Source organism: Stylophora pistillata, chromosome 11 (genome assembly GCF_964205215.1).
Source record: "Stylophora pistillata chromosome 11, jaStyPist1.2, whole genome shotgun sequence".
NCBI classification, from domain to species: domain Eukaryota; kingdom Metazoa; phylum Cnidaria; class Anthozoa; order Scleractinia; family Pocilloporidae; genus Stylophora; species Stylophora pistillata.
In genome coordinates this window covers 27,230,834-27,252,474 of record NC_142529.1, presented here as the reverse complement: position 1 = coordinate 27,252,474, position 21,641 = coordinate 27,230,834, and the positions used below count along the sequence as shown (strand labels likewise).

The following is a 21,641-nucleotide window of genomic DNA, read 5'->3' as shown; positions in this document are numbered from 1 at the left end:
GTTAACAGCACTGCGGGAAGTTGCTCCCTCGCTCACCAGTTGTGTTGCTCGAGGCCTCAAACTTATTCGCCAGCAAGGTACAAAAAACTCATACTGAAGCGTTTATAATGAGTGCCTTTCCGTCGGCTAAGTAAGGAGGGATTGTTTATCTCACAGAGAAAACAATATTAATGTTACAGGCGTTTTTATATATTTGACAAATTAAAGTGACGATTTCTCTGAAGTTTTCCAAACGATTAAACAATGATGAGGAAGTCTCTATATGATCATTAAGTGGGAAGTAAGGTTTTAATGATCGTCGTCGTTGTGAAGCTGTTTAGATGAAATATTTCTCGTTGCAATCACAGATAACTTCAATCTAAGAAAAAAGTAAACTAATACAGGATAATGTCGACAACAAATTTCACTGGAGGTGGAACACAGACCAAGATATTTCAAGATCTGTACTGTTCCCCCCCTCTGCTTGGTGGGCTTCCGCAAAAATTTAAAATTTCTTTTCTACCAATCTACATTCTCCTCTCCATCACAGTATTTCTTGGCAATTCTCTTATCCTCGTTGCCCTTCACATAGAATCTTCCCTGCATCCTCCGTCCAAACTCTTGTATCGCTGTTTGGCAACAACTGATCTGTTGGTTGGTCTTGTTTGCCAGCCTCTCAGTGCTACTTATTGGATGTCCGTGGCTGACGAGCAATGGGATCTTTGTCGATACGTATTTGTCGCCGCTTTCCTTACAGACATTACATTATGTGGAGTGTCACTGCTGACGATGACTGCCATAAGCGTGGACAGACTTCTCGCCCTGATGTTGGGGTTAAGATACAGACAAATTGCAACTTTGAAGCGCACATACATCACTGTAGCTACCTTTTGGATTTTATCTAGTGTTGCTGCTTTACGCTACATATTAGATTACCGTATACTCATTTTATATGATAGTATAATTACACCATCTTGCCTTGTTATTTCAGTCGCCTCGTATACGAAAATTTTTCGGGTTCTGAGCCATCATCAGGCTCAAGTACAAGATCATCTCCAACAACAGCCGGGCCAACCAAATGCACCGAACGTGGCGCGGTACAAAAAGGCAGTGAACAGTGCACTGTGGGTGCAGTTAGCGTTAGTAGTTTGTTATGCATCATCCTTCATAGTAACAATTGTAATCGCAGACAGTAAAACATATTCATCACACTTAGTAGTATTAAGGGAAGTAGCAGCTGTCTTAGTTTACTTTAACTCGACGTTAAACCCGTTTTCTTTACTGCTGGAAGATTGGTGAAGTAAGACAAGCAGTAAAGCAAACCATCAGAAAATCACTTTGCTGTCCATGGAGCTAGATCCTCATCAAATTGATACTTATATTATTTTAAATTTCAAAGCTGAGTCATTAAGTCACGATTTTTATTTGAGAACGTTCGTAACATCTGTCCTTGGATAAGCAAGAAATAAGAACTTCAGCAAAGTGTAAGGGAAAACTGGACTGTCTGATTTATGAAATGTTATTCATAACAAAGAAAAGGCCATGCTTGAACACACAATCAGACTCCATACGCGCAAAACTATTTATTTAATTTTATTTAAATTTGTCACTTTTTACACGCATATTTTACGTTTTATCGCCTTGCGCGGTATATATTAAGTTGTCAAATGTTATTCTCTTCTCACTTGAAAATGATGACATGGTGTCATCGAAACGTAGTGTAAAACTTCTTTCACTTATATTTATCATTAGATCATGTTCGATTAATTCTAATCCTATTCGAATTCTAACTTTGTCATGAAAACAGAGTTATATGCATTTTACTCTCATGTTTAATTTCTTTAACAAAATGTAACGGCATCGGGTTAAACTTTAAAGAGTAGTTACAGCGGAGAGTTCTCGATATATTTTTATCTTAAGTTAAACAATTTCCACCTTTGTTTGCTTCCCTAGGGAAATTGCTTGATTTTGACGCTTTATTGCTCAACGCGCTGGTTAATATTTACTCTCGTCGTATTGGGGTAAATGAAATTCAATAATCGTGTGGCGCTTTAACAATTCGTAATTCAAACCGTCGTGATCAAAGGAGAATTTAGAGAAATGCACCATTAAAATATTATAAACGACCTTCATTTTGAATATTCTAACCAAGATTGTAAAATTGCAAAAAGTATATGGTTTGGTAGGTTAACATCCTGTCACGGTTTTGTTTAAGATTTTAGTCAGGGGATACAAAAAGGAGAAAAATAGGCTCCAAAACTTTATTCATTGCAAATTTAATTCAAAGTTGACATCTGTGACAAAAATTTGAATTTCAGTTATTTGATGCATTCGGAGATTGTCACGAAATTAATGTTTCCTCAGACGATCTCTTGCTTTGACCAAGTAAAGTACCCAGCTTGAACTTTTTATTTTCAGTTCGCTGAGGCTGATTATGTGTCAAGTCTGAACTTCACACAGATCTTTAGTTTAGTATTGAATGCAATAAAGGAAGAACATCTCCACTTAATAATCGGTCCTTAAATGACAATTTATCCTAATGTACCACGTAATTCATCTCTTATAAAGGGTGACAAGAAAGAGTTCCCTTATGGCATTGTCAAACAGAAATATAGCCGATGTCTTCGTTTTTGCCAACGATAATTATTTTTAGCTAAACTCTACTAATTGAAAAGAAAAAGCTGGTGGCGGCCCACTCGTAACTGTTTAGAAGTTCAGCTGCAGTTGCTATTCGGAATAATCAAAGAGAATTTAAAAGAAGTTAAAATTTCCTGGATAAACTCCTAAACCGTATTGAAGAATTGTATGATATACTGCACCTTTTAAGCAACAGATTCACGCACTCGTTTGGTTTGTCCATCAGCTAGTTCCCCGTCGATTAATATAATAACAGATTTAAAGTAAAAAAAAAAATATTAGGCTTGAAAGAAAAGTAACTATAGAACGAGTACAAAATGAATAATTTGGTATTCGATAAAGCCTAGACTCAAAACGAGGTCGGGTCTGTCATGACTGATGTCTCCTAAATTTTGAGTTTTAACAATTATTCATTGGTCTGTGTGCGATATGAAGCATGCGGTAATTTTACAGTCGAGCTTGAAAGACTGGTAAGAGTTGCTAATAGGCGGAGCAGTGCGCAACTTTTATTCACAAGTGATGATAAAATTAAAAAAACTAGAATGAAAAGAATTGTTCATCGAGTCTTGATAGGTTATGACCACACATCCCTTTATTTCCATCTCCATCAATAAACTATCATGTTTAATTCAATATTGGATAACAACTTTCACTGCGAAAAGAGGATTGTCAATCGCTCAAGAGAATCGCAACAAGACTTCAATCTCTTGCCACATAAAAGAAAACTTGCTTCGTTCCAAAATATTCGCTTCAAATTATCCGGATGAAATGATCCAGGTAAAGAGGGACTCTAGGGAGAATACTTTCAAAAGTAATTGGTGTCACCCTCTTAAAATAAAGGTTATTATTATTATTATTATTATTATTATTATTATTATAATCTGTTCAGTGCATTGTAAAAACTGAAGCAGGTGTCTATAATCTCCTTTTATTGCTATTTCATAAGTAAGGCACCTGATGGATTCCGGAAAAAATTAATCAGTTTTTGAAAGAACAGAAAATTTCCGAACACATTTTGAATGAATAAAGGCTGGTGAGGTGGTCTTTATGTGGCTAAATTTAAAGAAGTGAGGTTTAAGCGATCGCGGCTTGGTGTCTGCAGTTTACACAAATATTTCTCCTTGCAATCACAAATACACGACAAGAAAAAGAAAACAGATAATGTTGACAACAAATTTAACTAGAGGTGGAAAGTAGACCAAGAACTCCTATGCTGCCCCCCACCCACCCCCCCCCCCCCCGTTTAGAAGCTGGACTTAAACAAGAAATCAGTTTTTATCACAGCAGTTAACATTCTCCTCTTTCCAACAGCATTTTCTTGGAAATTCTCTTATCATTGTTGCCGTTCACAAGGTATCTTCCCTCCATCAGCCGTCCAAACTCTTTGCGACGAAACAGTAGTTAGAACATACCGGTTCTAGGACAATAGCGTATCCACACTTGAAAATTAGAAGGAAATGTATGGGAAAATGTGCAAAACTGTGTTCACTAGAAATTGAAATGAAGTATTTTAAATATAAGCTGGCATCTCTGATTACAATTTCAATTTCAATAGTTTGATGTTTTCGAGTTTCCAGTTTTTTTCTTAGACCAAGTGAAATCGTCAGCTTTTATTTTTCTTTATTTCTAGTTTACCGAGGTTGATAATGATCAGTCAAGTTTAAAGTTCATGCAGATGATATGGACATTTCAAAACCACCCTATCAAATTAAGAGAGATGGTTTGTGGCTCTTCTAAAAATGATACGATAGATGTCTCTATATCTGGCTTGCCTTTTATTGCTAATTCATACCATTTAGGGTATGAATAAAGTAACTTTTTTAACATGGTAGACAGTTTCCAGAGACATTTTAAATGCCAATTTTACAATCGAGCTCGAAAGACAAAAAAAAATTATAATAAACTAGTAGGAAATAAATTGTTCATCGAGTCAGCGATACGATTGGAAAACGCATCCCTTTATTTTCCATCTTTATCAATTAATTGTCATGTTTACCTCCATATTGGGAAATAACTGTCAGCATTACCCAGCGAGAATCATTTATCGCTGAAGGCAATTACAGGAAGAAAAGTTCAGTAAATTTCCTTTTGCATGGAAGTTCACCTGATACGAAAGTATTTTCTTGGTCTTATATATTGTGTTCAAGACATTAGAACTGAGAAAACAAATTTGATCTAGGGTCTAGTTGGCTACCTTAGGCTTGTCATTATCAGGGATAATCACTATGAGTTCACTGGCAAAAGGAGGAGGATAAACAAAGAATGACAAAATAATTGTAGAAAATGGTTTGCTGGCGTAATATTTTGCTTTTGTGGCAATTTCGTCTAAGGTACTGGTCGGATACGTAAAGAAAACTGAAAACCTGCAAAGCGCAATTAACTACACGGGTAAATTCGAATATTTTAATTAAATTCGCAGCTGCGACCACAATTTGAATTAAAACATTTTGATCCATTCGTGAAACTCAATTTATTCTAAAACCGCGAAAAATCGCTAGTTTAAATTATCTGTCAAACTTGCCGAGGCTGATAATGATTAAAGTTTCAATTCCGAAAAAATAATATGAACATTTGATTAGCATCCTGTCAGTGGAGGTTAATAACAGATGTCTCCATATTTTAGTATTTTTTCTCAAATGAGGTAATTCGCATGTTCCGGGCATTTTTTAACACAACAGAGAATTTTCTGACGCATGTTAAATGCTTAAACGCAGGTGAGGATTTTTAATTGTGGACATTGTTTAGGAAGTACGGTTTCAGTGATCGTTGGTAGGCGTGTGCTGTTTGGACCTCATTTCTCGTTGCAATCATAGATAACTTGCCAGAAAAAACGAATCGAACACAGAACAATGTCCCCAACGAATTTCACAAGAGGTGGAACACTGACCAAAACATTTGGAGAACTACGATGCTCCATTGTATTGGTGAGTGGGCCTAAGCAAGAATCAGTTTCTTTCGCAGCAGTTCACATTCTCCTCTCCATCTCAGCATTTCTTGGCAATTTTCTTATCCTTGTTGCCCTTCACAGAGAATCCTCCCTTCATCCGCCGTCTAAACTGTTGTATCGTTGTCTGGCAACAACTGATCTGTTGGTTGGTCTTGTTACCCAGCCTCTGGCTGCTACGACTTGGATTTCCGTGGTCCACGAACAATGGAATCTTTGTCGATACGCATCTGACGCCGTCTACCTCACATCCGTAGCATTATGTGGAGTGTCGTTGATGACGATAACGGCCATAAGCGTGAATAGACTATTCGCCTTGTCGTTGGGGCTAAGATACAGACAAATTGTAACTTTGAAGCGCACATACATCATCTTAGCTACCTTTTGGATTGTATCTAGCGTCGCTGCTTTATGCTCCATATTAGATTACCGTATAACCATTTGGTTTTCCTATATAACTACACCATCTTGCCTTGTTATTTCATTCCTCTCGTATATAAACATTTTTCGGGGTCTCAGTCATCATCGGGCTCAAGAACAAGATCATGGCCCACAACAGCCGAGCCAACCAAATGCACTGAACATGGCGCGATACAAAAAGGCAGTGTACAGTTCACTGTTGGTGCAGTTAGCACTAGTAGTTTGCTATGCACCATACTTAATCATGGCGGCAGTAGCAATCGGTGACGATTTAACGTTTTCAGTAGACTCAGTAGTCATAAGGGGAGTAGCAGGTGTCTTGCTTTACTTTAACTCGACGTTAAACCCGTTCCTTTACTGCTGGAAGATAAGTGAAGTAAGACAAGCAGTGAAAAAGACAATCAGACAAGCGCTTTGCTGTCCATGGTTTTAGAGTTAGATCCCCAGTTTCTTAGGGTACACTCCAAAGGACAGTTTTCATAGCTTAGTAAAAACGTCACGATTAGTACCAGCCAGAGAGAACGCTCGTCAGATATGTTGTATGTTGGATATATAGGAAGAAATTAGAAACTTATGAAAAAATTGGAAGTCTGTACATAGTGCATAATGCTTATGAATTTTAGAAATGTATAATATTGCTTGACTAATGCTAGCAATGTGTAAATTAGCATATGGAATAAAATGGAAGTTACTGGTTCTTATAGAGTTCTTTTCACCGGATTTTTCTTTTTTTTCCCCACACTGGTGATATTCATTAATCCTCCTTACTCAGCTCTGAATGAATTTCTACATAAGAAGACTGAGCTTTTAATAAGTTGTAGAATAACAATACTATCACATTTGTCCATGTGTTTGACTCTTGATACTAATTCATTCCTAGATTAAGGTGGCTGAACACAGTTTTTGATACCTTTGTTTCTTACACCATTTTCTCTAAAACCCTTGATCTCTCGGTCACCAAAATTGGCAGTAAGCAAGTTAACAACACAAACTTTGTTTTTTCAACAAAATTTATCCTAATTCGTTCATTTTACTTCTCGATCAATGGATTATCATGTTAACTTTAGCATTATGATAAAAACTTCATTATCAGAGAACAATTGCTAATATAATCGCTTGAAAGAATTACGACATGAAGAATTCAGTGACCTGCCTTATACGTCAAAGCTTGTTTGATACCAAAATAATTTACTTGTCTTTTCGCGAACAAGACGTTGGAAGCGAAGAAATGCATAACTACGATATAATAGGTAAACTTTGGCTTATTAATATCCAGGAAAATCACTAAGAATATTAATTTGTTGGCGAAAGGAGGAAAACGAATAGAGAATGCAAACGAAAGCGGCAGAAAATTGTATGTTCGCGTCATTTTTCAGCTCTTCTTTTGTTTTGTTCTAGTTTTGTCGGAGACGAAACGAAGGTAAAAGAGCCACAAAATGTTACTAATTACACTATTGAATTCGAATATGTTAAAGTAAGTTTGCATGTGTGGCTATATATCAATTTCAATTCGTTATAGGAATTTGAATTTCCTTGACTGATTGATATGGGTTGGAAATCCTTAACTTGAATCTTCTTTATTTTTAGCCTGCTTAGGCTGATAATGATTCAAGCCTCAACTTTACACAAATGATATGGATATTTGATTGACACACCATCAATGAAACTAGGTGAGCTTGCGAGCAGGTCCTTGTTATTAGTTTTGCATCGCTCTTTTGTCCACGAGTCGTGTTGCTCAAGGCCTCAAACTTATCATTTACGAGCGAAGTAACTCGTACTGAAGCGTCTTAGGGTAACTTAAGAGGGATTTTAGGTCGTACAGAGAAAACAGTAATTATGTTACAGGTGTTTTTATGTATTTGCTTCCTTTTCCAATTTTATACGGGGTGTACCTGACAAGTTAAAGCGACAATTTCTCTGACATTTTTCAAACGAATAAGCAATGATGGGGAAGTTATATGACTCAGTACGTAGGGAGCTCTTTTTTTAGTCGTCGTCGTTGTGTAGCTGTTTAGATCGAATATTTCTCAAAAAAGGAAAAAAAAAAGAGGAATACAGAATAATGTCGACGGCAAATTTTACTGGGGTGGAACACAGACCAAGACATTTCAAGAACTGTATTGTTCCCCCTCTCTGGTTGGTGGGCTTCGACAAGAATTTTTTTAAATTCTTTCTTGACAGTCAACATTCTCCTCTCCATCACAGCATTTCTTGGCAATTCTCTTATTCTTGTTGCCCTTCACAAAGAATCTTCCCTTCATCCGCCTTCCAAACTCTTATATCGTTATCTAGCAACAACTGATCTGTGGGTTGGTCTTGTTAACAGCATATCAAAGAAAGTTCCCTTATTCATATTGTATTTTCAAACAGTATTAGAGCTGACGTGTTTTGTGCTTACCAAGGGATTTGACTTAAGTGCTAATTCGTATTTAAATTCAGCTTTGGTAATTGATTGATATAAACAGTTGAGAGCCGTCCACATATAATTGCTTAGTAGTTTAGCTGAGGTCGCTATTTGGAATAAAGAATTAAACAAATTTCGATTCCACGTTGGTTTAACATTAAGTTGAGAACTTTTTCCATTTTCAGCTTGCCGAGTCTGATAATTATTAGTGTCAACTTACCACACAAACGATATGGCACTTAATAAGATTCCTATCAACTTAAGGTGATCCAAGTAAAGAGGGTCTGTTTGTCGCACTGTGCAATGGGAGGAGAAATATTAAAAGATGTCTCTACAATTGCCCCTTATTTTTATTTCATACCTGGTGTAATTGACAAGTTCAATAGGCTAAATTTATATCTCATATCTAAGATAATCACTTACAATTTGTTGGCGAAAGGAGAAGAACAAATAGAAAATGTAAAAGAATGAAACGGCAGCAATTCTTTGTTCTTTTGTTTTCACGCAACGTGCGAAATTTGCAAGAAGGTATCGCGCTTCATACATTCCTCATACAACACACCTAGTCGGCATATTTCGAACAATATCGACGACAACCTTCCCAAACAAGTGACAATGTGTCAAACGCAGACTTTCGTGTTCTCGATTTGACGCCACATTACCCGCTAGAGCCATTCCTCTTTAAACTCGGCCGTAGAGCAAGATAGCGGCCGATTTTCCGTATTTTGACTGGGCACAGAAAATTAAAGATTTGAGCAAATTAAAAACTTTTTGCACAGAAATACTCCAAAAAATACGCTTATTTCGTTAAGCGAAAAAAAAATTTCTGAGTTTAGGTGCACTTTAAAGTACCGGTGGGTATATACACAAGCAACGAAACCACTCTGCATATTCAAAAGCATTGCGGACATTTTTCTGATGACAAAACAAGCTCGAGACTTAAGGTGAACCAATACAACTCGATAAGAAGTACCTCGAAACACTCTCACAAACTACTCTCCGAAGTTTTATCCAATACTTTTATATTGCTAAAAGGAGATTAATTAAACGTGTATGCTTATCTTTCTTCAAATATGCCTTGTCGTATTCTTGATCATTGGTAGCTAATTCTCTTTAAATTCTACCTTACTTTTAGTTTTCTTCGTTAAAAAAGGCTTTCTAGTTTACACAACAAGCCATTTTGTGTTAATGATTACCCGATTAGAAGCGAGAGCCTAAGAGGGCTTTGCGTCACGTAAATCAACGTAAGGAAACATAAACTAAGGAAAATATTCACAACGTAACAAAACAAAAATTAACGAGTAAAATATTCACAACAGACTATGTAAAAACCTTGAACAACAATATTTCTGATAACATACTTGACGTGACTTCATCACTCTCAGCATTGAGAGCACGAATAAAAATACAACTCGAGAAAGATCTAACTCCGCGCCGTGGACAGCAAAGTGCTTGTCTGATTGTCTGCCTCACTGCTTGTCTCACTTCACTGATCTTTCAGCAGTAAAGAAATGGATTTAACGTCGAGTTAATGTAAACGAAGAAAACTGCTACTTCCCTAATGACCACGCCCACTAACGACTACTGAAGCCCTACTTCCTTAGGAGAGTTCACGATTAGAATTCCCCACCAGCGTTTACGCAGTTAAAATGCGTCGGAAGTTCTTTTTTGTGTCAGAAAACGCCCTCAACCTGCGAGATACCTTAGTTACGAAATAAACTATAGGGTAGATATGGAGACATCTGTCATTAAAATTTCATTGGCTGGACGCTTATCAAGTGTTCATATCATTTTTTAGGAGTCAGTTGAAATTTGAATCATAGCGGCCTTAGCAAGCAAAATAAATTATTTAAGCTGGCGATTGCACTCAGTCTCGGAAAAGTTGAATTTTTTGACAATTTCCGAACTCATCAAACTATTTCAATTCAAATTTTCGTAACAGCTACGAACTTGTTTTAAAATATTTGAATTTACCTGAGTATTTAATTGCGCTTTCGAGCTATTCTCTCTCGGCTATGTTTCTGACTAGTACTTGAAACGAAATAGTTAACAAAAACATCGATTACGCCAGTAAACCATTTTCTGTTTCTACAATTTGTTTTTCTATTCTCTGGTTTTTCTCCTCCTTTCGCCGGCGAACTCACCAGTAGTGATTACCCCGGATAATGACAAGCCAAAGGTAGCCTAGTAGACCCTAGATCCGATTTGTTCACAATCAGACGAGTAAAATACCTTCGTGTTAGGTAAACTTTCATGTAAAAGGAAAGTTATTGAATTTTCTTCCTGTGATTGTCTACAGTGATGAGCGATTCTCGTTTGGTAATTTTGACAGTTATTTTCCATTATTGAAATAAACACAACTATTTATTGATCGAGGTGGTAAATAAAAGCCCGGGATAGGTTGTCAAAATTTATAACTGAATTGAAGAACAATTTATTACTTACTACTTTTTACCATTATTATCATAACTTATAAACCTTTGGTTTTGGTTAGCTCCGACTTTAGCAACTCTTAGCCACCTTTCAAGCTCGACTGTAAAATTACTGCATGCTTCATATTATGCACTGAAGAACGAATCAGTTCACAAGCGCGAATAAAAGATGGTGTATTGTATTCAAGGTCATCCCTTCTTGGATTGCGAAATGCAATTGAAAGATACCTCAACAACCCGCCATTTAACAGGATAATTTCTATTTCAAAAGGTACAGATTTCCAAGTGTCAAACAAGCTCTTCCGGAGTCAAATAAAGCGAAACAAGCGCGAGAACAAAGGAAACACAGTACACGAAACACAAACCTCCAATTCAAGTACCTGACCTCCAAAACCTGCAGTCGTTAAATCCAGTTTGGGGAGACAATCCTTGGGGTCTTGCACGGAATATCTGGCTTCATATAACCTTGTACTGGTGTCGTTGAGGACGCGAAGGTCTACTACAGTTGACGAAGCAAAGCTTCCAGTTCTCGTTAGACGACAACGGACGGGAATACGTGTCAATGACCCATGACGAGGCTACTAGCCGCTTCTTACGAGCTTTACTACAGAACAGAGCATAGTCAAGGCTTCTCTATTTGTTAAATTTAACGAGTGTTTTCATACAATAATTGTGTAATCACTTTCAGCTTTAAAAGTATTATATATGAGTCGAGGAAGACCTAACTCCATAGACAGCAAAGTGCTTGTCTGATTGTCTGCTTCACTGCTTCTCTTACTTCACTTATCTCATCGCAATAAAGGAATGGGTTTAAATTCGAGTTAAAGTAAACTAAGACACCTGCCGTTCCCCTTAATACTAATAAGTGTGATGAATATGTTTTACTATCAGCGATTACAATTGCCCCTATAAAGGATGGTGCACAGCAAACTACCAATGCTATCTGCACCCACAGTGCACTGAACACTGCTTTTTTGGCTCGGCTGTTGTTCAACAAGATCTTGTAATTGAGCCTGGTGATAACTGAGACCCCAAAAAATCTTCAAACACCAGGCGACTAAAATAACAAGGCCAGATGGCATAACTATATGGCCATAAGAAATGAGTATAGGCAATCTGATGTGTAGCATAAAGCAGTGAAAGTAGATACAATCCAAAAGGTAGCTACAATGATATATGTGCGTTTCAAAGTTACAATTTATCTGGCACCCGCCCTAATAGCAGGGCGTGACGTCTGTCTACGCTTATGGCCGTTATCGTCATCAACGACACTCCACATAATACACGGCTTGTGAGGAAGGTGGCGTCAAATGCGCATCGACAGAGATTCCATTGTTTGTGAACCAGAGGCATCCAAACAGTAGCATTGAGAGTGGGTGACTCATGGTTGAGATAGCAACAACAGGAAAAAATAGAGACATCAGTATTCAGTATTCAGTATATCAGTATTTTAACAGTGCGAAAGATACCCAACTCTTTTAAGATATTCGAATTGATTTACCTCTAAATAGCTTGATAAATTTGGATAAAGGCTGATAGTTTCTAAAGAAACTGTTAGGGGCTGCGCCAAGCCTGCATGTCTAGTATATGCCTTACTTAGCACTGATTTAAGATGTATCAAACACTGCTGTCATAATTTTACTATGGCATAAAAAAAACCTCTCTCTTCTGAGGCAAAATGTCTCAAACAGTGTAGATAGTTCGCGTAAATATGAAAAATTTCTTCCTTTGTTTATATTTTGCTTCCGAAAATCAATTTCGAGCCAGCGATCGAGCATGAAAAGAGAAATAATAACTTACCATTTTTTGAAAAGGAGATTTTAAATGAAATTCTACCCAACACTACTACATTTCTCGAAGTTGAGAGGCAGTATTTACGCTAGAAAATATTCTTCAGCGTTTCGTGACTTCACAAACAGTTGTTTTGTTTTTTTTTTCTTAATGTCTTTTTGTAATTGCATCTGAAGACAGATATTGTTACCTTGACAGCACCTGCTAGGTCACGATCACGTAAAGCTGACTTTGTTTAATTACACTTACCCAGAAACTTGAATATTCGACGTGAAACGTTATTAAGTCGGAAACTATTTGAACGCAGACTTCGTAAATGACAGCCCATTACCGGCTTTTTTTCTTTGCGCCTCACATCCGACCAAAATTGGAAACGGAGACAATCACTCGACAGGTAGGAAATACCACAACCAAATTAATGCTTTGGGCCATTCCACTTATTTTCCTTCAAAACTCAACCATGCCCTCCCATCAAGCTATTAAAATTATTTAGGATTATCCCTCTAACAAATCATTCAGTCACGTGTATGAGGGCGTGATGGCACTTTTGTAATTATTTCCTCAATTTGACAGTACTTGGGATGAGGTAAAAGCTTGCTTGTTACATGTACACAAGCTTTCATGCATACGGCAGGTGCTTGTACCCTAACATTCTTCCTGTGCCGTAGAATCTTCACAAACATTCTGTTTCAATAACAAAATCAAGAAGCTAGAGTCGCTCTCGGCTATCGCCTCGCGCGACTCTTACACTTCTTATGTGCTTAGCAACCTCCCGCGTGCATCATAACTCAATAGTGTACGCTGTGGTGTTTACCATTTGTTAAATATGTGCGCTTCAAAGCTACGATATGTTTGTATTTCAGCTCCAACGGCAAGGTAAGAGGTCTGTCCACGCTTAGCTTATGGCCGTCATAGTCAATAAATACACCAAACATACGCTTGTTATGAAAGTTGCCTCTGATGTGTATCGACAAAAAACCCATCGTTCACGAACCACAGACATCCCATACGTAGCAGCAAGAGACTGGCTAACAAGGTCAAACAACAGATCAGTCGCCGCCAGACAACGGTACAATATAACTCTATTGAAATGAAGAAAAAAAGGAGTATTTTTAGATGATAATGATGATGATGATGATGAACTTTATTCATGTGTCAATGTATTTAGCTGACGCTAATTGGGGACACGACGTGGAGGAATAACGTAATTAATGATAAGAAATAAGCTATAGATTATATAACGTAAGAGATACAAATTGCGCACGCGGAGCAACGTAGATGAATAACCTAATTAATTATAAGAAATAAGCTATAGATTATATAACCTAAGGTACAAATTACGCACGCGGAGCAATTGTTACCATTTATCAGTTCGGTAGGATCCTTACGTCTAATATGGAACTTAAACCTAGAGAGGCTACTAATTTCAGTGATTTTTTTTTTAGTTTGTTCCATAGAAATGGTCCAAGATATCTAAGAGAGTGTTTACCATACAATACAGAATTAAACCTAGGCATATAAACATTTTGATTTCTTAAATTATATTTACAAGACTTAGGACTATAAATGTCACAAATGAAATCAGGAACTAGCCTATATTTAACCTTATACATAAGTATAACTATATCTCGCAATCTCCTATTAAGAAGGGTAGGTAGTTTAGCACGATCTAATAAGCTCATTTACGTTTCTGAATGTGAACTATAGACTATCCTCAGTGCTCGCTCTTGAATTCTTTCAACTTTCCTTGCATCCGACGCCCTACAGAAATGCCATATGAGATATGGCATAATAGCAGTTTTATATAGTAATAGTTTAGTCTCCGTAGTAACCAAGTTTCTCAACCTGGCGAGAACGCCCACCTTTTGACTGGCCTTCTTGCGTAATTCGCTAATATGTTTGCTAAAAATTAGATTCTCGTCGAAGTTCACGCCCTCGTGTAATGCCTAACTGCGTGCCTGCGGTATTCTGAACCGAAGATCTACATGTCATTATGCGCACTTCATTATTTTGCGATTGAGTGATTGTAATGTGATCGTTATTTCGATTTCTTTTTTCTTTTTTGCGTTATCTTGAAACGCTACACTCGGATTAAAGGTGAAAGCTACAAGAACCTTTTCATCATAATGGTCTCCTGTAGCAACGGCATTCTGATCCCGGTCGAAACCCGATCAAAATAAGAGAATAAATTTGATTTTCTCCGGCTGTAATTTAAGTAAATTTGTCTTTGGCTAAAGATTGTTCCTTTAAAGACAACTCTATGAGAAACAGTGATAATCATGGTTAAGTTTGATTTAAAAAAAAAAGTAAATTGATTTAAGGATTACTACATGATAAAAATGTTGATCTCGCTTACCGGCTGACTTGTAAACCGGCTCTTAAAGCAAACTGCCTACTTTTTGAAGCTGAAGTCTCTCCTAAATCTTTATTTGACTAACGCTGTTTTTAAAAAGAAAAGAAAAAAATCCCATCTCCTATCTACCTCTCAAGAACATGTTTCTATCCGTTTGCAATACGTTGTTTATCATCAGGAATGCTAACCAGAGACTCTCCTCTACTTTAATACATTCAGTAAAATGAGTTTTTTTTACTCGACTTCTCTTTAGCTGTTCTCGATGGAACTGAAACAAGTACATTGAACTTTTCTATGCGCGATAACTGCTCGTGCAATCACATATTATTATTTCTAACTTCAGCATAGTGCTTCTCTAATAGTCTGTTTTACCGCTTGTCTTATTTCACTAATCTTCCAGCAGTAAAGAAACGGGTTTAATGTCGAGTTGAAGTAAACAAAGATACCTGCTGCTCCCCTTAATACCACTGAGTGTGATGAATATCTTTTACTTTCAGCGATGACAATTGCCACTATAAAGTATGGTGCATAACAAACAATTAATGCTAACTGCACCCACAGTGCACTGTACACTGCCTTTTTGTATTGCGCCATATTCAGTGCATTTGTTTGGCTCGGCTGTTGTTGAACACGACCTTGCACTTCTGCCTGATGACGATTGAGAGTGCGGAAAATCTTTGTGTACGAGATGATTGTGATAACTAGGCAAGATGGTATAACTATATATTCATACCAATTCGTTATACGATGATATAAATTGATGAATAAAGCAGCGACAGTGGGTATCACCCACAGGGTAGCTGCAATGATGTATGTGCGTTTTAACGTTACAATTTGTCTGTATCTCATCCCCAACAACAGGGCGAGAAGTCTGTCCACGCTTATGGCCGTCATCGTCATCAAAGACGCTCCGCATAATGCATAGCTTGTTATGTGGTATGCGTCCCTTGCGTATTGACAAAGACTCCAGTTTTCCTCAGCCAAGAATATCCAATAGGTAACATAGAGAGGCTCACTAACAAGACCAACCAAAAGGTCAGTTATGGCCAGACTACGATACAACAGTTTGGACGGCGGATGAAGGGAAGATTCCTTTCGAAGGGCAACAAGGATAAGGGAATTGCCAAGAAAAGCGGTCACCGAGAGGAGAATATGCACCACTGATAACGAAACTGATTCTTGTTGAAGCCCACCTACCAAAGAGGGGGAGCAATGCTCTTCTTGAAATGTTTGAGTATGCGATCCACCTCCTTTAAAATCTTTTGTCCTCATTATACGTTTTTCCTTGAAGTTATCTAAAAATTGCAACAACCAAATTTATTTTAGACCACTCCTACGAAAAAAAAACCCCTCTACGTTGCTTTAATTTTAAAACCTAGAATATTGACTTCAAAAACATAGTTACCAGATTTCAAATGTAGGTGAAAACTGTCTGTTTGATTAAGATACATGTCACATTTTATCCGATCGCATCGCTGTGTTTTGCATTTATTGTCACCCGTGAGAGGAACCAGTTTCTGCGTAACTAGCAGCTTATTAGATCTCTTTTAATTTCTCTGGACTTTTTCGCCATAAGTTACATTTTACTTAAAAATCTTTATTAAAAAGAACAGAACGTAACCATAAGTAATATCAATAATTGTAAGTCTTGAATGGTGCGATCTTTTCGGTTGTTGCTGTTTTTTTTTTTTTTTTCTATATGAAAGAGTGCGACGAACGTTCTGCACCTGGAAAGCTTCTCCGCAAATTGTCTTCATATGAAAAAAACAAGAAGTTTTATTCCCAAATAAAGGTGTTTGCAAAACCTGCATGTCTAGTGCAGATCTCACTTAGTATTTAAGACATACCAGGCATTTTTGGCACTGGTGTCAAAATTTGACTATGGCATAAGCAAAAACTCTCTCTTCTGAAGCAAAATGTCTCAAACAATGCAGATAGTACGCGTAAATATAAAATATTTCTTCCTTTGTTTATAGCTTGCTTCCGAAAATCAATTTCTAGCGAGCGGCCGAGCATGAAAAGAAAAATAATAACTTACCGTTTTCTGAAAAGGAGATTTTAAATGAAATTCTGCCTAAGACCACTACATTTGTTGAAGTCGAGAGACAATATTTAGGCTAGAAAATATTCTCCAGCATTTCATAAACAATTGTTTTTTTTTTGTTTTTTTTTTTTTTTAATGCCTTTTTGCAATTGAATCTGAAGAGAGATATTTTTTCCTTGACAGCACCTGCCAGGCCACGATCACGTAAACCTCACTCTGTTTAATTACACTTACCCAGAAACGTCCTCAGCAACGTTCACTCATGTATTAAATAATGCTTATTCTGTTACAAGAGATACCAATTTCTTCCCAGTAGCTTTAAATATCACCATTTATGAATTTCAACAGGTAATGCTATGTCATATTATCCCGTCTATAAACTCTAAAAGATCCCTCCATAGATCCACTGAATATCTTTATTTTGCAGCATCATGAACGATAGAAATATTCTTTCCCGCAAGGAAGATTATCTTGCAATTTATCTTTCATAATTGGTGAGGCAGGGATCTTTATCACCTAAAATTGTTCTGCGTCAAAACTACGTGTCTATCCCACTGGTTAACTTTAATTTTCGAATGAATTTGCACTACCAGGTAGAAATATAAAACTTTGTGCTTTTATGATCATCTCACACCATAGTGCAAAAGCTACCAATACTAAGAAAAAGTGTCCTTGATAGGATAAATAATAAATTGTTGTCTCAAATAATGTAGATAATACGCGTAAATTTAAAATATTTCTTCCTTTATTTATATTCTGCTTCCGAAAATCAATTTCAAGCGAACGATCGAGCTTAAAAAGAGAAATAATAACTTACCGTTTTCTGAAAAGGATATTTTAAATGAAATTCTACCCAACGCTATCACATTTCTTGAAGTTGAGAGACAGTATTTAGGCTAGAAAATGTTTTTTTAGCATTCCGTGACTTCATAAACAGTTGTTTTGTTTTGTTTTGTTTTGTTTTTTTTCTAATGCCTTTTTGTAATTGCATCTGAAGAGAGATATTTTTTCCTTGACAACACCTGCCAAGCCACGATCACGTAACTGACCTGCTTTGCTCAATTACACTTACTCAGAAACTTGAATATTCGACATGAAAGGTTAATACTTAGTCGGAAACTATTTGAACGCAGACTTCGTAAATAACAGCCCATTACCGGTTTTTTTCTTTGCACCCAACATCCGACTAAAATTGGAAACAGAAACAATTACTCGACAGGTGCGAAATGCCACAGAACCAAATTAATACTTTGGGCTATTTCACCTATTTTCCTTCAAAATTCAACCATGCCCTCGCTTCAAGCTATTAAAATTATTTAGGATTATCCCTCTAACAAATCATTTCAGTCGCGTACGAGAGAGCGTGGTGACACTTTTGTAATTATTTCCCCAGTTTGACAGTAGTTGGGATAAGGTAAAAGCTTGGTTGTTACATGTACACAAGGCGTCATGTATGCGGCAGGTGCTTGTACCCTAACATTCTTCCTGTGCCGTAGAAACTTCACGAACATTCTGTTTTAATAACAAATTAGTCTGGGGTCGAGGTCGGAAATCGATCCCGACTCAGTGTTACGACTGACATTAACAGTGATGATGTTAACAATATTATTTAAAATGATAATATTATAGCGAATAAAAAAATTATAACAAAAATAATACTGCAGTAAATGGTTTGAACCCGGGGGTAACATGTGAAAGTGTAGTGTGATCGTCCGGGTGAGTGGAGTCCTGAGAAGGACTGTTGTCGGTGGTAGTGATTGACGTTTCGGCAACCTGTGCGGAAGTCATCATCAGAGTCAAGTGAATAGTTGTTGTCAGTAGAATGTTCTTATTTCAGTTCGTGTAAAATGATTGCTCAGTTTTACCGTGATGTTATTTGCGGTAAGACTCAATTGGCGTAAGTCGATCGTAATTGGTCTGTTTCGATCTGTCAGTAAAGTTAGGTCGTTCTGTTCAGTTCGTTTGTAATGTTTATGTCGTGAATGAGTCGTTTGTATGGAGTCGATAGTAGTTGAAACCTCTTAAGGGGAGTTTGTTCTAAGTTACAAATAAGAACTAATTAATATGATAACATTATTGAAAATAATGATGAAAATAATAATAATGATAATAATAAATATAATAAGAAAAAGAATAACAATGTTAATTATAAACTAAAAACCATCGTACCGTTCAGTTTTACTTTGGACCTTTAATTTAATATCAAGTACTGTAATTTTAGTTTGTTATTTATAACTGACTATGGCAAAATTGATTGATTGATTGATTGATTGATGTTAGAAGGTTGGCATCAATAGAATACGGTATGCAGAAATTACAGAGCAATGATTATGACAAATCATACAACTCATCACACTTTACTGAGGGTTTTTACTCTGTCAATTTGAAAAAAATGTAAAGTGAGAACAATTTTGAATAAATAAATACGGTATATCATATCCTTTTGTATCCTGGTAGTAAACATCGGACTAAATTAATAACCCCCCCCCCCCCCCTCTATTCAGGCCCGCCTCTTATAAGCCAAGCTCCCAAAGTACCTGAAAGAAGACGGGGGGGTTGGCTTGATAGAGGAGTTACGGTATGTAGGACGTCTGCGTTTCGATTTTTCTGTTTTACAGTGCTTGATACATTAAAGTAGAGCACGATGTACTTTGAGTTAAGAAAATACGAAGATAACGCTTTCACCCTTACCTTTCAACCCGTCAACTCCATAGACAAAGTGATTGTCTAATTGTTTGCTTTGCTGCTTGTCTTACCTCAATTATCTTCCAGCAGTAAAAAAATGGGTTTAACGTCAAGTTAAAGAAAACTAAGCAACTTGCTATTTGCGTTAAGACCACTAAATATGGTGGATATCGTTTGCTATGAGCGATCACAATTTCCACTAAATTGATCGGTGCAGAGCAAACAACTAATGCTAACTGCACCCACAGTGCACTGTACACTGCCTTTTTGTATTGCGCCATGTTCCGTGCATTTGGTTTGCCCGGCTGTTGTTGAACAAGATCTTGTACATGAGCCTGATGACGATTGAGGACGCTGAAAATCTTTCTGTACGAAGCGATTGAGACAATTATGCAAGATGGTCCAACTACACAGCCATACCAAATAGTTATACGATGATCTAAAATATATGATAGAACAGTGAAACTGGATAGAACCCAAAAGGCAGCCAGAGTAATATATGTGCGCTTCAAAGTTACAGTATTTTTGTATCTCAGCCCCAACAACAAGGCGAGAAATCTGTCCACGCTTATGGCCGTCATAGTCAATAAAGACACCAAACATAATGCGTAGCTCGTTATGAAAGTTGCCCCAGAAGCGTATCGACAAAAATCCATCGTTCACGAGCCACAGACATCCCATAAGTAGCAGCAAGAGGCTGGCTAACAAGACCAACTAATAGATCAGTTGTTGCCAGACAACGGTACCAGAGGGAAGATTCCTTGCGAAGAACAACAAGGATGAGGCAATTGCTCAGAAATGCTGTGATGGACAGGAGAATGTTGACGGCTGAGAGAGAAATAAATTGTTGTTGTAATCTACCCACCAAAGAGGGAGAACATGCCAGTTCTTTGAATGTGTTCGTTTGTTTCCCACTTCCTGTTAGATTTGTCAACGATATCATTTTGTAGCTTAGACTGAAGGGCGTTTGCTTTGTTTGCAGGTTATTTATTTATTTACTTATTACAAATTCACTCCACAAGAATACACAAACAATTAGTATTAATTACAATTAAGGTTAATAAAAACCATAAAAGGAAAAATTGTGGAGAAGGAGACAACCAAAAGCGCTGACGCACCATACAAGGGATGCCCCCTCTAATTAAAAAAAAATTAATATAGCAAAACTATATAGAAATATAAAAATAGATGCCCTAATTATCCTTATCCTTAATAAAACTTAAAACATTCTTTTTAAAAGTTTCAATACTATCTGATTCTCTAATGTGATTAGGTAAGCTATTCCATTCAACAACGATACGGTTAAAAAAGCTATATTTGAGACCGTTATTTCTGCCAAAATTTGGTACAAGGTCCTGTGTGTCATTTTTCCTTAAATTATAAGCCATGCTTCTGTCCTTACAAAATATGAGCTTATTGGAAATGTCTATGTTATAAGGGCCATTAATTACATTGAACAAAAACGTAACATCCCTAATGAACCGCCTAACAGATAATAGCTACAATTTCAAATTAGATAGTCTAGTACCATAGTCATCATCAGACCTAATGATCCATCTGGGAGCTCTTCGCTGAACAGCCTTCAATTTGTCAATTTTACGTTTAGTATAAGGGTTCCAAGTATCACATGAATATTCCAATAAGGGTCTCACAAGACTAAACAATCCTAAATCTTTATAAACATTAACACATTCCAAAGGTTGACCCTCAATGTTATACTCCCCAACTAAGGGTGCCTTTTTCCTGGTTATTCGCAGGATCTTACATTTCTTAGTATTAATTGTCATCTTGTTCATCTCACACCAATCTGATATTTTATCTATGTCACTTTGAAAAGAGGACAGCTCTTCTTGAGTATTAATAACCCTATACATTTTGCTATCATCAGCATATAATGCAATTGAGCTGTTCTTACTAATTACCCCTGGTAAATCATTGATGTATATTGTGAA

At 36.9% G+C, this 21,641-nt stretch overlaps 1 protein-coding gene and 2 pseudogenes across 1 annotated transcript; 2 read left to right on the top strand and 1 right to left on the bottom strand.

Annotated features, from left to right (window-relative positions):
* Positions 1 to 387: 387 nt before the first annotated feature.
* Positions 388 to 1,336, top strand: LOC148720927 (melanocyte-stimulating hormone receptor-like; annotated as a pseudogene).
* A 4,018-nt stretch (positions 1,337 to 5,354) lies between these two features.
* LOC148720925 (melanocyte-stimulating hormone receptor-like) overlaps positions 5,355 to 21,641 on the top strand; it is a 34,099-nt pseudogene continuing 17,812 nt past the window's right edge.
* LOC148720926 (melanocortin receptor 5-like) lies at positions 15,267 to 16,239 on the bottom strand. Its single transcript, XM_088739226.1, has one exon. It carries the CDS (start codon positions 16,230 to 16,232, stop codon positions 15,300 to 15,302), a length of 933 nt encoding a protein of 310 aa, XP_088595352.1. The 5' UTR covers positions 16,233 to 16,239; the 3' UTR covers positions 15,267 to 15,299.

Coding starts and splice junctions, on each gene's coding strand:
- LOC148720926 (XM_088739226.1), bottom strand. CDS start 16,232: ATGAGGACAAAAGATTTTAAAGGAGGTGGATCGCATACTCAAACATTT.